The 12,745-nt window shown below is 36.6% G+C and overlaps 2 protein-coding genes across 3 annotated transcripts; one reads left to right on the top strand and one right to left on the bottom strand.

Moving 5' to 3' along the window:
• Window positions 1-1,698: 1,698 nt before the first annotated feature.
• LOC103404137 (probable amino-acid acetyltransferase NAGS2, chloroplastic) lies at window positions 1,699-9,383 on the top strand. Of its 2 annotated transcripts, none has more exons than XM_029092455.2 (10): window positions 1,699-2,207; window positions 5,032-5,119; window positions 5,613-5,821; window positions 5,933-6,084; window positions 6,247-6,661; window positions 6,797-6,894; window positions 7,645-7,756; window positions 7,877-8,036; window positions 8,763-8,835; window positions 9,016-9,383. In XM_029092455.2, exons 1-10 carry the CDS (start codon window positions 1,809-1,811, stop codon window positions 9,164-9,166), a joined length of 1,857 nt encoding a protein of 618 aa, XP_028948288.1. In that variant the 5' UTR covers window positions 1,699-1,808; the 3' UTR covers window positions 9,167-9,383. The 2 variants fall into 2 exon arrangements, with proteins under 2 accessions (XP_028948288.1, XP_017180428.1); XM_017324939.3 differs by lacking the exon at window positions 1,699-2,207 and adding an exon at window positions 4,346-4,833.
• A 59-nt stretch (window positions 9,384-9,442) lies between these two features.
• On the bottom strand, window positions 9,443-12,661 carry LOC103404141 (NADH dehydrogenase [ubiquinone] iron-sulfur protein 4, mitochondrial). The gene is made up of 5 exons (XM_008343027.4): window positions 12,366-12,661; window positions 11,357-11,445; window positions 10,757-10,886; window positions 10,389-10,418; window positions 9,443-9,745 (listed from the first exon to the last, which is right to left on the bottom strand). Exons 1-5 carry the CDS (start codon window positions 12,522-12,524, stop codon window positions 9,686-9,688), a joined length of 468 nt encoding a protein of 155 aa, XP_008341249.1. The 5' UTR covers window positions 12,525-12,661; the 3' UTR covers window positions 9,443-9,685.
• Between the last annotated feature and the right edge of the window lie 84 nt (window positions 12,662-12,745).

The following is a 12,745-nucleotide window of genomic DNA, read 5'->3' as shown; positions in this document are numbered from 1 at the left end:
GCTACCGAGGTAGCCACCGCGGTGGTTCCAATGGTGGAAACTCGTGGTGGTGCTGCTACTCCACTTATTGTCGCATTTAGCCTCACGGATCTCCGCAATCCCATTTCTTGAACATTAGAATTTTCACTTGTGGAATTTTCTAAATTTCTAGCCATTATATTTTGCTTATACGTTTTATCAAAGAACTTTTGCAAGTAAAAAATTCTAATAATAAGAACGTATGAAAAATATTCAAATGGACTAGAAAATAAAGAAAAAACCTTTTTGTACGAGAGTCTTCTACAAATATGGATTTCAACTCTCAATGAAAGCACCAATTTGTGGATGCAAATTTCTTCCTCCTTGATCTTGGACAATTTTGCACCTACAAAACAATTAACACCTTAGGTTAAGGCCAAGAGCCTCATGCGCCCACGATGAATGGGGGGGACTTTGGCCGAAGAACTTCCGATGCCAAAGTTAGAATTTAGAGAGAAAGAGTGTTTAGGGAATTTTGGGATTTTTGCCAAAGTGTTGGAATAGCTTTTTGGTGAGAATGGGTGCCTATTTATAGGGTTAGGCTTTGCCCAATTTTCCCAAGTGTGGCCGGCCACTAATGGGTTTTGGTGGTTATAGTTTTGGTTTAATTAGCCAATTTATTGGCTAATTAAGTATAAAAGAAATAAATAGGAGGTTACAAAATTGAATAGTTGTGTAAATAGGGTAATAAAATGGAAAAAAGTGTGAAAAGCTAGGGAGAAAGGGGGTGGCCGGTCAATCACTAGTTTTGGGATTGAGTGGGATATATGTTGTGGTTATTTGGATGTTTTAATTGATGTTTAATGGATTAATTTGGTAATTAATCCATTAATTAACCAATTAATATAATTTTGGAATAAATATTTTGGAGGTTACGGGATTTGATGAGATGAATATTGAATTGTTATCTTTTTGGAGCATTTTTGAGCTGTTCGCGTGTAGGAATCCCGGTGTGCCTCAAGAGTAGTTTGGTCATCTTTTACTAAAAAATCCACGTGTCGTCTTGTGATTATTTTTGGCTCCATATGTATGTATATCTTGATATATTAACAAAAAAAAGTATGAATAAACATGATGTCGAATATCTTGCTCTATAAATAATAAAACCCTTTAAAGAAAGAGATATGACATGATGACAATGAAGTTGCAAAATACTAGTCATAAATTTTGGATATAGTTATCCCATGTGAATCACATAGCTTGGTGGACTATGCATATAAACAAGTTGGGGAGAAAATAGAATCTCATGACTATATAAAGACAGACATACATGATATGAGAGGAGAAAAACGCCAACTTAATAATTGAGCTCAAGAATAATGCGTTCCTTTCACAATCTACTTTACTTACCCTATATAAAGTGTTCATTTTACATCAAATTTTAACAATCTGAACCGTTTATTTTTCAATTTATAGATAATTTATGCAAAAATTCAATTCAATCCGAAATTATTTGCTCATTTAATTGTCACGATGAAATTTTAATATTTTTTACAACATAATGTTCGTCAATTTCTTTAAAATCAATTAAATGCCTCAAATATTTTTTATTTGACTACCCTTTGTAAAAATGATCTATGAAATGCTGCTTGGAAAATAAATGGTTGCAGTTTGATATGGTGTGGGCCATCCCTTCCCTTGTTTATAAAGTTAATTGAATTTTGTCTCACAACCCTAAATCGTTTCTCGTCAGTTGCTCTACTAAAGATCTTTTCTCGGTTAATCGTTTTGCCGCATTTCATTCTTGTCCCAATAAACCCAAATATAATACCATTTTTTCCAAAAGTGCCATGGCTACTTTAGGACCAAGGCCATGGAATCAAACGTACCGCGGCCATGACCACACTTGGCCTTCATGTCCCCGTGAAGTACCCAAAAATTTCAGTTACGCGTTCGGTTTGATGAAGGCGAAAAGTCGTCGGAGATTTGGGGGTGTTGGGTTGGCTCCTAAATGGCAGCTGCTGGAAATGGGAATTAAAAGAAAGGGAATTAGGTTAACGGTGGCGAAAGGGTACGATTGTCTTGACCCTGCAGCGGGTGTTAATATTCCGGCGGAGGAAGATGAGAAGTTTGTGGAGGTTCTTCGGGAAGTTCAGCCTTACATCTTCTTACACAGAAGCACTACATTTGTTGTGGTCATAGCCTGCGAGATTGTTGCTAGTCTTTTCTTCTTGGATGCCATACTTCAGGTATTTGCTGCTTTTGCAATCTCTCTCTCTCTCTCTCTCTCTCTCTCTCTCTCTCTCTCTCATATGAGATGATCACACATACGCACATGACAGTGAGCCCGTGAGCTCTAGCTACCGATCATTTTAGTGCGTCACACTGCGACACAGTAGACCTTACCTAACTTATTGGACCGATTCCTTCCTAATTTACTGAAGTTAAAACTTCATGACTCCCCTCAATGATACATGGTAGCTAGTGATGTGTTTATTAGTAAATTTATGTTTCAAACAAATATTTATGTTATATATACTTGCATGACATTTATAGAAGCATCCTAATGAGGGCTCTATCCTCCATAAGGCTACTACATTTTAAGCCTTAGCAAGAAATTTTATCCCCAACGAGTCGGAAAATGGGGCTAGATCCACCACTGGGGCTAGCAACTTCCTTTCTTGGATAGCATAAATCGGGCTATATCTAGCCCCAAAAAACAGTAGGTCCCACAAAAAAAGTAGCAACCCGTATGAGCAAAATTGTATCACTCTCCCTCCACTTCCAAATACACTTATACTCTCCTTTTATTATTATTTTTTAATTCTTTTTTCTTGCTTATTTTCTTGCAATGTTGCTAATTAATGATGTTTTAAATCCATTAAGAATTAAAGTTTCAAATTGATTTAACGTTCATGGGCATTGGTGGATGAAATTTTCAAATAATTTTTTTCAAAATTGTATGATACTAATTTACCAATTGGTGCTAGGTAAATTGTTGTGTTATAAGTAAAAAATCAAATTATTTCAGAGGGTGAGGTGGGGGTTTGTTTCTTTCAACGAATGAGATTGAGATAAAAGAATCTAATTCAATGAACGATTCATAAGTAATTAAATCTAACTTTGTCACATTTTGAACTTTTTAGGTTGAAAGGCCCATACAAAAATTAAGATAACACGTCCAAAAATCAACTTAAGAAAAGCTAACACAAAAAAAAAAACAATCATCGCTTAATCAAATTACTACATAAATAAATATATATAGCCTCATATAGAGCCTGAAAGATATAACTCCTCATTGAAAGAGATTATTTTATAAAGCCTCAAATATTTCTCGAAGATCTAAAATGATATCCACCACTTTTCCAACCTTATATACAGCCACTCACTAGGATGCTCTAAAATATCATTCCCTTCGGGGACATTTGATAAAATTGGAAGAATAAAAAATAAAGATAGTATAATATTTTATGTTGTGCATGTAGTTTAATAAAACAACTTGTGTATACTAGTAACCAGCACACACGTCATGCATATTCAATTAAGTTTGCTTTTTGTTTTATCACGACTTATCATTTAAGATTATGTTTAAGAGATTAAGTTTTGTAAACTAAATGACATGGAAGTTTATAATTGGATTATAACTTAAACGCTAATAAACGTGTTTATTCATATTGGTGACATATCATTTAGTTTGCAAATTTTGTCTACAAATTTAGTATGCATCCAACTAATAGTGAAAAAAAAAAGTAATGCTAGAGAGACTAAATTTAGACACAAAATTTACAAACTAAGTGATGAGTTATCAATAACAATAAGCCCGTTTATCAACGCTTAAGTAATAACTCAATCATCAACTTCTATGTCATTTAGTTTTCAAAATTTTATTTATAAATTTAATCTCTCTAGCATTACCCTAAAAATATAATTATCAACATGGAAGGGTTTTTGAACTTCTTCGATGCCTCTAAGTTTTGTATATGAAAAAAGAGAAGACAGAGATGCGAAAAACATTTCTTTTTTAAAACAATGCTTATCTAATAAATACATATTAATAAAACCCTATTTATTAACGAAAAGAAGGTAAACAGATATTTTTATCTTTTATCATAACAATAAATTAAGAACAATAACGTAATTTTCTAAAATAAAATTTTATTATTTAAACCTCACATACAAATAATTTTATCGTCTCTAACTTAAGAAACTACTTGTCTCGCCCTCTCCCTACTTTTACGTTCTCCCACACTCTTTTCCTCTCTTCTTTAATTTAAAAAACAAAAGTAAAAACTTTATACACTAGTTTCTTATTATTATGGCGCGAATTTATTAAATTATTAGTGCGAAATTTAGGCCCAAATAATCCGCCAAAAATTGTGCAGCGGTACGCGGTAGTCATCCAGAAACTTCAGCGTGGGACCGTTTTAATCTTGGCGGCTTCCGGGGTTCACCCCAGCACTCATCTTTTGAATTAGATCACTCTGTGTGTGCATTTTTCGTTCAACCCCTTCTATGGCCGCCACATACACCTCGTTAGGAACCCACCGACGACTCGCCACCGTAACCGCCCAGCTAACCTCGCCAAGCCGCTCTTCTCTTACCGTCACCGAAAAACCCTGTCGGCTGCCTGTGGCGAATAGCGGGAGGCGGAAGGGCAGGGCTGGAATTTCCCTCAAGTGCAGCAGCAATGCGTATGGCCCTGTGATGGAGGATAGCGAGAGCGATTGCGAGAACTACAATAGCATGGAGGACGAGCAGTTCGTGCGGTGGTTCCGGGAGGCTTGGCCGTATTTGTGGGCCCACCGCGGCGGTACCTTCGTTGTGATTATATCGGGTGAAATTGTGTCTAGTAGTCACTTGGAACCCATTCTCAAGGCAGGTCCTCTGCCTTTTTCTAACTTTCTCTTTGAACTGTTTGGTTGCTAAGAAAATTTTCTCTTTGAACTGTTTGGTTGCTGAGAAAATGAAACAAACAATGCCAATCAACGGAAGGAAAAGAAAATCTTTTTATTCGTTTTCTTTGCATTGGATTGTTTGTTAGTATATGTCTATTTATATTTGGGTTTTATGCAGGATATAGCATTTCTTCATCACCTGGGGATCAGATTTGTTCTTGTTCCAGGAACCCATGTGCAAATTGATGAACTTTTGGCACAGAGAGGTGAGGGTTTTTTTGTATGTGATTGTTATTGTACATTCTCAATGAGTAGGGCTGGTTTGGGATTGCTTCACGGACGCTAAAAGCGTTTTTTGACACCTAAAAGTGCATCTGATTGCGTTTGGCAGAAAAACTTAGAGGTGCTTCTGACTCATAGAAGCACATTTTGGAAAGAAGCACTTGCCAGATGCTTCTTCAAGTATTACTTACAAGTGTTTTTCCATGTAGGATTTGGATTCTAGTAAACATTTCAACGTGGTTAAAGCCCGTCTACTAGAAGTGCTTTCTAGAGAAGCAATCCCAAACGAACCCTAAGCATGATATCACAGAGTGGAGCACAAAATATGATTTATTGGTGTTATTGATTTCAAAATGCATTTCTTAGTTTAGTTAGATTATTAATTCGTTAGGTTCTTGAAGTTGTTGGTTTGTTTAAGCCATTTGAAGTGCTATAAGTTTGAAACTAAGGAGGTATCTGTTAGTTGTTACTTTTCAGGAAAGAAGCCAAAGTTTGTTGGTCAGTACAGGGTAACTGACTCGGATTCTCTAGATGCTGCAAGGCAAGCAGCTGGGGCCATATCTAAGACAATAGAGGCAAAGCTTTCTCCAGGACCTTCCATATGCAATATTCGTAGACATGGTGACAATAGTCGTTTGCATCAAGTTGGTGTCAGCGTCGAGAGTGGTAACTTTCTTGCAGCCAAGGTAAGAATCTTACTCTTTCAAAAGTGACATTAAACATTAAGTTGTTTTCTTGATTTTTGAATTTTTTTCGTTGGTACAAATTCTGAAAAGTACTGTTATTTCATTTTTCAGAGAAGAGGAGTTGTTGCTGGTGTAGATTATGGGGCAACAGGTGAAATCAAGAAAGTAGATGTTGCTCGCATGCGTAAGAGGCTTGATGATGATTGTATCGTGATACTGAGCAACCTGGGTTATTCCAGCTCTGGAGAAACTTTAAATTGCAAGTATGCTTGATAGATATAGCTTCTAATAGTTTCCGTTTTGGTGTCTCAAATGAAAAGTTTACACAGTGCTTGTTATATATTTGGTTGATTATTTTCTACTGCCAACTTTTCTTACACATATAATACCTAGTTGCTGATGATTTATGCTTCTATATATTTCAGCACGTACGAAGTTGCAACAGCTTGTGCCTTGGCTATCGAAGCAGATAAACTTATCTGCATAATAGATGGTCCAATTCTTGACGAGAGTGGACGCCTTGTTCGCTTCTTAACTCTTGAAGAAGCAGACATGTTGATTCGTAAGCGGGCTCAGCAGAGTGAGGTAGCTGCTAGTTATGTGAAAGCTGTTGATGAAGAAAATCTGTCTGGCTTTGGATATGGTGATCCTAATGCTACTCACCAGAATGGGAGGGCTCTTAAGGAAAATTATACTGCATGGTTTCACAATGGTGTTGGTTTCGAAAATGGGAATGGATTGTGGACTGGTGAACAAGGGTTTGCTATTGGAGGTCATGAACGGCAAAGTCGATTAAATGGTTACCTTTCCGAATTGGCTGCTGCAGCCTTTGTTTGCAGGGTAAGCTCATAACGGTCCTTTTTCCCCTGGTTTATGAACTTCAGTAAATATGTGTCTGCATAGGTTAAAGTTTCAGCTTCTTTATATGTTGAATCTCAAGAACCCAGCCAATGGTAGTTTCTGATTTAATGCCAGGGAGGTGTTCAAAGAGTACATCTGTTGGATGGAACTAAAGGGGGAGTTTTATTGTTGGAATTGTTTAAAAGAGATGGAATGGGGACAATGGTGGCTAGGTATGATATTTTTTTTTTTTTTTTCAATTAACGTATCTGAATTTTGTGACTTTCTGATGTCAGATACTAATCAACTTTAATGTGATGATAAGCTATGCTGATGGTCCTAATTGCTAGGATTTTTTTGTTGTTGATGTGATGGTCTGCTATTTACATTTTTCTGGTTTATGTTTCTTTCCTCATTTGTGGCTTACTAGCCTAGTCGGTATTTTAGTGGAAATCCAAGCATCAATTTTTCAAACCACGTTACATCTAAATATTCATTTGATAGAGTTGCACGAGTTCATTAGAGGTTGTTTTGGTCTCATCTTGCTTGGATTGGGCATAAAATAAGTTGTAATCGTTCCTGGATGTGTATTTAACTTGTATCTTCCAATCACCACTTCAAAAACAATTCGTGAGTTTTTGTTGCCACTCCAAAAAAGAACTCCTCTCTAGAAAAGAATTCAAATTTAAAAATAAAAAACCAGGAAGGAGGGAGGAGTGCGGGATGCTGTTTTTGGAGTGCTAATAACAATTCCCAAATATTTTTGTGCCAAAGATATTATCATCATCATCGGTTACCCATGCTAAAGATTGGATACTAGGTACATAGGGGTAGCTTCTTGGTTTCCATTGAAGTCTTAACTTCACGAGTTTTTTTTACATGAATTATGAAAAAGGAGAGCAAACAATTGTACCTAACATATGCTGCTATGTATAAGTTTTCCTCCATCTATCCACTGACGTGCATTAAATGTTTGTTCTTAGTGACCTATATGAAGGAACCCGGATGGCTAGGGCATCTGACTTCTCTGGAATAAGACAAATTATACAACCTTTAGAAGCATCTGGCACATTGGTTCCAAGAAGCGACAAACAGGTCTGTGTTAATGGTCTTTTAAAATTTTGTTTTACAGAACCTTCTGCCTTTCACTCGTGATTATTAATTGCAACTGATCTTAATTTGTATTGTTTTCTTGAACTGACTTTGTACTGATAGCTACGTGAAGAATTGGATTGCTTCGTTGTGGTGGAAAGAGAAGGTCAGATCATTGCGTGTGCTGCTCTTTTTCCTTTCCCAGAGGAGAAATGTGCAGAGGTTGCTGCTATTGCAGTTTCTCCTGATTGCCGTGGTCAAGGGCAGGGTGATAAATTACTTGGTAATATACTGTAAAAAACTTGAATAAGCATCGATATAGCTTTCTCTTGTTGCTTTCCTCATTTCCTCATATACTTCACTAGTCGTTGATGAGCATATTTTCTACTGACCCTTTTGAAAGTTTAATCACAGGATAGTTGTATTCACACTCCTATTTTTACTTCTCACACACACAATTGTTAATTTTTGGCCATTGATCTTCTTCAATTCATTTGATCTGACGGCCAGAGATTGAGAGGGGTGTGTGAGAAGTAAAAATAGTTGTGCAGATAGCACTACCCTAATTATATTAACAGTAGCTAATCATATTCACGTTATAGCCGAAAATATGAATTTGCTCTCTTTCTCGCAGCATGTCCAATGATTCTACTCTTACGAAAAAAGTACTTTTACCGTTACTGTAAACTTCCACTCTTGTACTGATATCATATATTCCTAAAAAAGTGGATGGTATATATCAGAAAGAGGTGGAAACATCAGTAACAGCTCACATCAGCGCACATACTTCTGGCCTAAGCTACATAGAGTTGGATTACATCTTGTTTCTTCCTGTTCTTTTTCTACTGAACATCTTGGATTCATTTAACCCAAGATACTTAGAACTGAAATTTGGCACCCAATTAAAAACAAAGGGACAATTTGGACCATGTATACTATTGTATATCTGCAAACTGTATTATCGTTACTGTTACAGTCCATAATTTCTTACAACTTTTAATATCTGCAGATTACATTGAGAAGAAGGCATCTTCGCTCGGATTGGAGAAGCTTTTCTTGCTTACAACCCGCACTGCAGACTGGTTAGTTTCTACTAATTGAAATACATGCTATAGTAGCCTACTTATGCTTCTAGATGGTTCACACGTGAGGGTTAGATATGGTTATTGCACGTATTCCTCGGCGCTTCATTCTATTTTTTTTATAAGAAAAACAAACGTTCAGTGATCAGTCTTGAAGAATGACACCCGTTTCTGTCACAGGTTTGTGAGACGCGGTTTTTCACAATGTTCGATTGAATCAATACCAGGGAGGCGGCGGACAAAGATCAATCTGTCGCGTAAATCCAAGTATTATATTAAGCAGTTATTACCAGATGCTAGCGGAATTACTGTTAACAAGGACTTCACTTGAGGTTAAAAATGTTGCCGGCAAATTCTCTGTTCACCGTGTTTAGCAGCCGTATCATGGCGGATACAACTTCAACAGTTCTCAACCTGGTTCAGGATTATCGAAGTGCAAATCTATCAGCGTGTTTGAATTATGAGTTATGTATCTAAATCGATGATCGCTTCGTCACACTGACGGAATAGCAAATTTTCTTAATAAATGATGGGCGAATTTGGTTATATATTGAACTGATATTTGGAAAGATCAAACTAGCGATGGAAATGGTTCGTTCTAAAGCTATTGGTAAAAGATCCAACTGGGATTCCCTCTTCATATATGAACATATGATCTACCCATTACCATCCAACTGTTTGATCACATAAACCAATCAATTCAACACTACATAATGGCCGTTTATTATTGTAGTCTGTTTCATTTGGATCAAGTAACTCGCTGATGAAATACGACAAGGGTACTGCAAAGAATTGTTGCAACAACCTCCCTCCCGAGATTGACCACGGAAACAAAACCTTTGAAGCAAAATCAATTCTCCTCAGTTTTGGGGAGGCCTTTAAACTTGAAGTTATCTGCATATGCCTTCACCTGAAGCCAGAGATACAGTAAGAAAGATTCATTTTTACATCTCAAGATTAAATAAAATAAACCCCAATACTTTAATACAAATAATCAGAAATTTCTATCTCGAGGACAGGCAACACCTCATTACTCCATTTCTTAACGATTCCAGGAAAATAGGAAGCAGCTAAGATTAACTACCTAACTAGAAATGGACTATCCTGCTGACATTTTTGCCAATCTATTCTCCGTACTACCACACACAAAGCTTAAAGCGGCTAAACTGTTTTGGCATGAATTGGCACTGGCAGAAAGAAAAAAGAACTGTACAACTTCAATAAAACACTTCATATAGAAAATTATGGCTTCGGGAGCTAAAATCAATGGAGTCGAAAACTGAAATGACAACAGTTGTAGCTTCTACAGGTCCTTCAGAGCAGGTCCTAGCTTTATCAGGAAAAAGAAACCAAAGGCTTGTGATTCATGAAAATTTCACGATGATTTTATATTCTAATTCCCAAACGGAACCAACATCTTAATCTCAAATGACAACAGCCTTCTGTATGGGTGCTACCCCAAAAACCATAAATACATTTAAGAAATAATAACAAAAAGAAACTGTTATGAGAATGGAAATAGCTTCAGAGAGTACGAAGAAAGAATCACATACCCTCAACAATGGCGTTTGCCGCCTTTTAACCTGCAGATGAGTTCAAGAACTGTCATCATTAGGTCAAGGGGAAGTTAAAATAAAAAATCAGAGATAAAAGAACTTGCACCCATCATAAAAGAACATATTTTCAAAGTAAACCAACAGTTAAAGGGCTACCAGTCTACTACCATAACGAATATGCAAGCACAAAATCGTTTATAGCTGGAAGGTAATATCTGGAATTCAATGACTATATGCCTAGTTCTTTTTCCCCACATGGGGGATGAATATATCCCTAGGTTAAAAACACACAAAATCTCCTTAAGAAACACAACAAAGGGCAGCCCTAAACCCGATGGAGCACAAAGAACATGAACAAAACATACCACATAATCCCAACCATGTCTCTCTGCAAAGGACTTTGCAGCATCTTCACTGTCAAAACCCAGTGTCGAATCACCAACGTGTGCATATGGGTCCCCAGTGGAAGTCCATCCCATCAATGGATTCTCCCACCTACAAACGTATCACAAAGATGAGCCATTAATCATCCAATTATGCTAACATAATAATCATCTGATATTTAAGAGAGAACAAAGAGAAGCTTATTTCAAGGCTCGACCATGACCTGACTTAAAATATCCCAATCAAAATCCAAGAAAGGTGCCATCTAGCTAAAGCAGCGCAGTTCTAAGGTTTTATTGTCATGTTAAAACTATCAGAGGAGCAGAAAATGTTCAAAAATGGAAAGTTCAGTTATAAATGAAGAGATTGACTGATAAGCGATAACACAACATTCACATTGGTTAACACAAAACTCTGTAAAAACTAAGCAGTATAAAACCTATCTACCCACCGTGAACCAGATCAAAAGATACAACCCTTCGGAAACAAATCCAAAATATATAACCGAATCAGCAATCCCTCAAAAGCCCAAAAGTACTTTTCCAATAGGAACTATAACAATGGGGAACCAAAAAACATACTTTTGTGTTGACACAAAGTTGATTTTCCACTTCCCAACTTTCCCCGATCCTTGCTGAGATGCAGTTCTTGCAGGTGAGTATATTATAACCTGTCATGCATCCCCACAAATGAATAACTTCCCAATCACAATGAATTTTAAATTTAAAAAAAAATGACATTAACCATGTCAAGCTTGTGACTTTCATCAAAAACTAAAAAAATAGAAACTTCAACCTCAAAATTTACTATTTTCTTACCAATGCATAGGTACCAAAAACCAAAAACTAAAGACTGAAAACGAAGTGATTATCAAACGGCCCTAAATTTGACATATACCCAATAGATAATGCAAGGACGGAGCTAGAAATGTTTTTGACTGGGGGCGTCCTAAAACAACCAAGTAAAATAATGGGTGTTAAGTTGTTGAGGGTCAGGTACAATGAAAAATCTCTAAATTAAAAAGTTAAATTTTAAATTGTAATGCCACAAATGAATGGATGAAGTAAGTTCATATAAAATACTTTGCAGAGTAAAATTTTTATATCAAGTTATGATACTTCATCGGTTGAATCCAATCTATTTATGAAACCCTCAGTTCAATTGAATTTGATTTAGGTTAGAAAACGTGAAATATTCGGAACCAAAATAAAAAATTTAATTGTTGTTTTAATTGTCATGATAATTTTTTTCAGCGCTCAAAAATCTGAGTGGGGGCAGATGCCCCCTCTGGGCCTTAGTAGCTCCGCCCTTGAGATAATTCTAGAAGACCAAATTTGCAAATCAAATGAAGTGTACCAATAGAAAATAAGCACGATAATCAACATTAAGTAATAATCAAATCATCAACATCTACATCACAAAATTCAGTTTAGAAATTTGATCTCCTAACATTACCCATGCCCAGTACCCTAATTCTCGATCCATAAACCAAAAAATCGGATTGGGTTATGTGAATCCATTTCAGAAACTCTGTCAGAATTAGAGAAAAATCCGAATTGAATTTCAGAAGGAAAACGAAAAGGATCATACCCTCCGGCGAAGATGTTCGTCGGGAATGCCGGCGACCTTTCCGATCTCACCGGGCATGTACTCGACTAGAGCGTCCGTCGAGAACGGACTGGATCCTGAGGCAACAGAGGCTCGGAGAAGACGAGCGTGGCTTGATATGCGCTGCAGAGAGCTCGCCATCGCAGGTTCACGAATCAACGGAAGAACCAAAACTCGCGCGCTCCTTGTGAAATGTAAAAGTTGCAGCTGAAACCAAAATGTTGTTTTCAAGTTTCAACTATTTTGATGAAATTTGCTTTTTCACTACTTTAATTTTAAGTATACAGAAACTGCCCAATACTTTGGTTTTTATTTTTATTTTTATTTTTATTTTTGTCAAACGATAGATTTATTAGATTAAA

The sequence above is a fragment of the Malus domestica genome, chromosome 02 (assembly GCF_042453785.1).
Source record: "Malus domestica chromosome 02, GDT2T_hap1".
Taxonomy (NCBI): domain Eukaryota; kingdom Viridiplantae; phylum Streptophyta; class Magnoliopsida; order Rosales; family Rosaceae; genus Malus; species Malus domestica.
The sequence above is the reverse complement of the archived record's forward strand: the minus strand, read 5'-3'. Positions and strand labels throughout refer to the sequence as shown.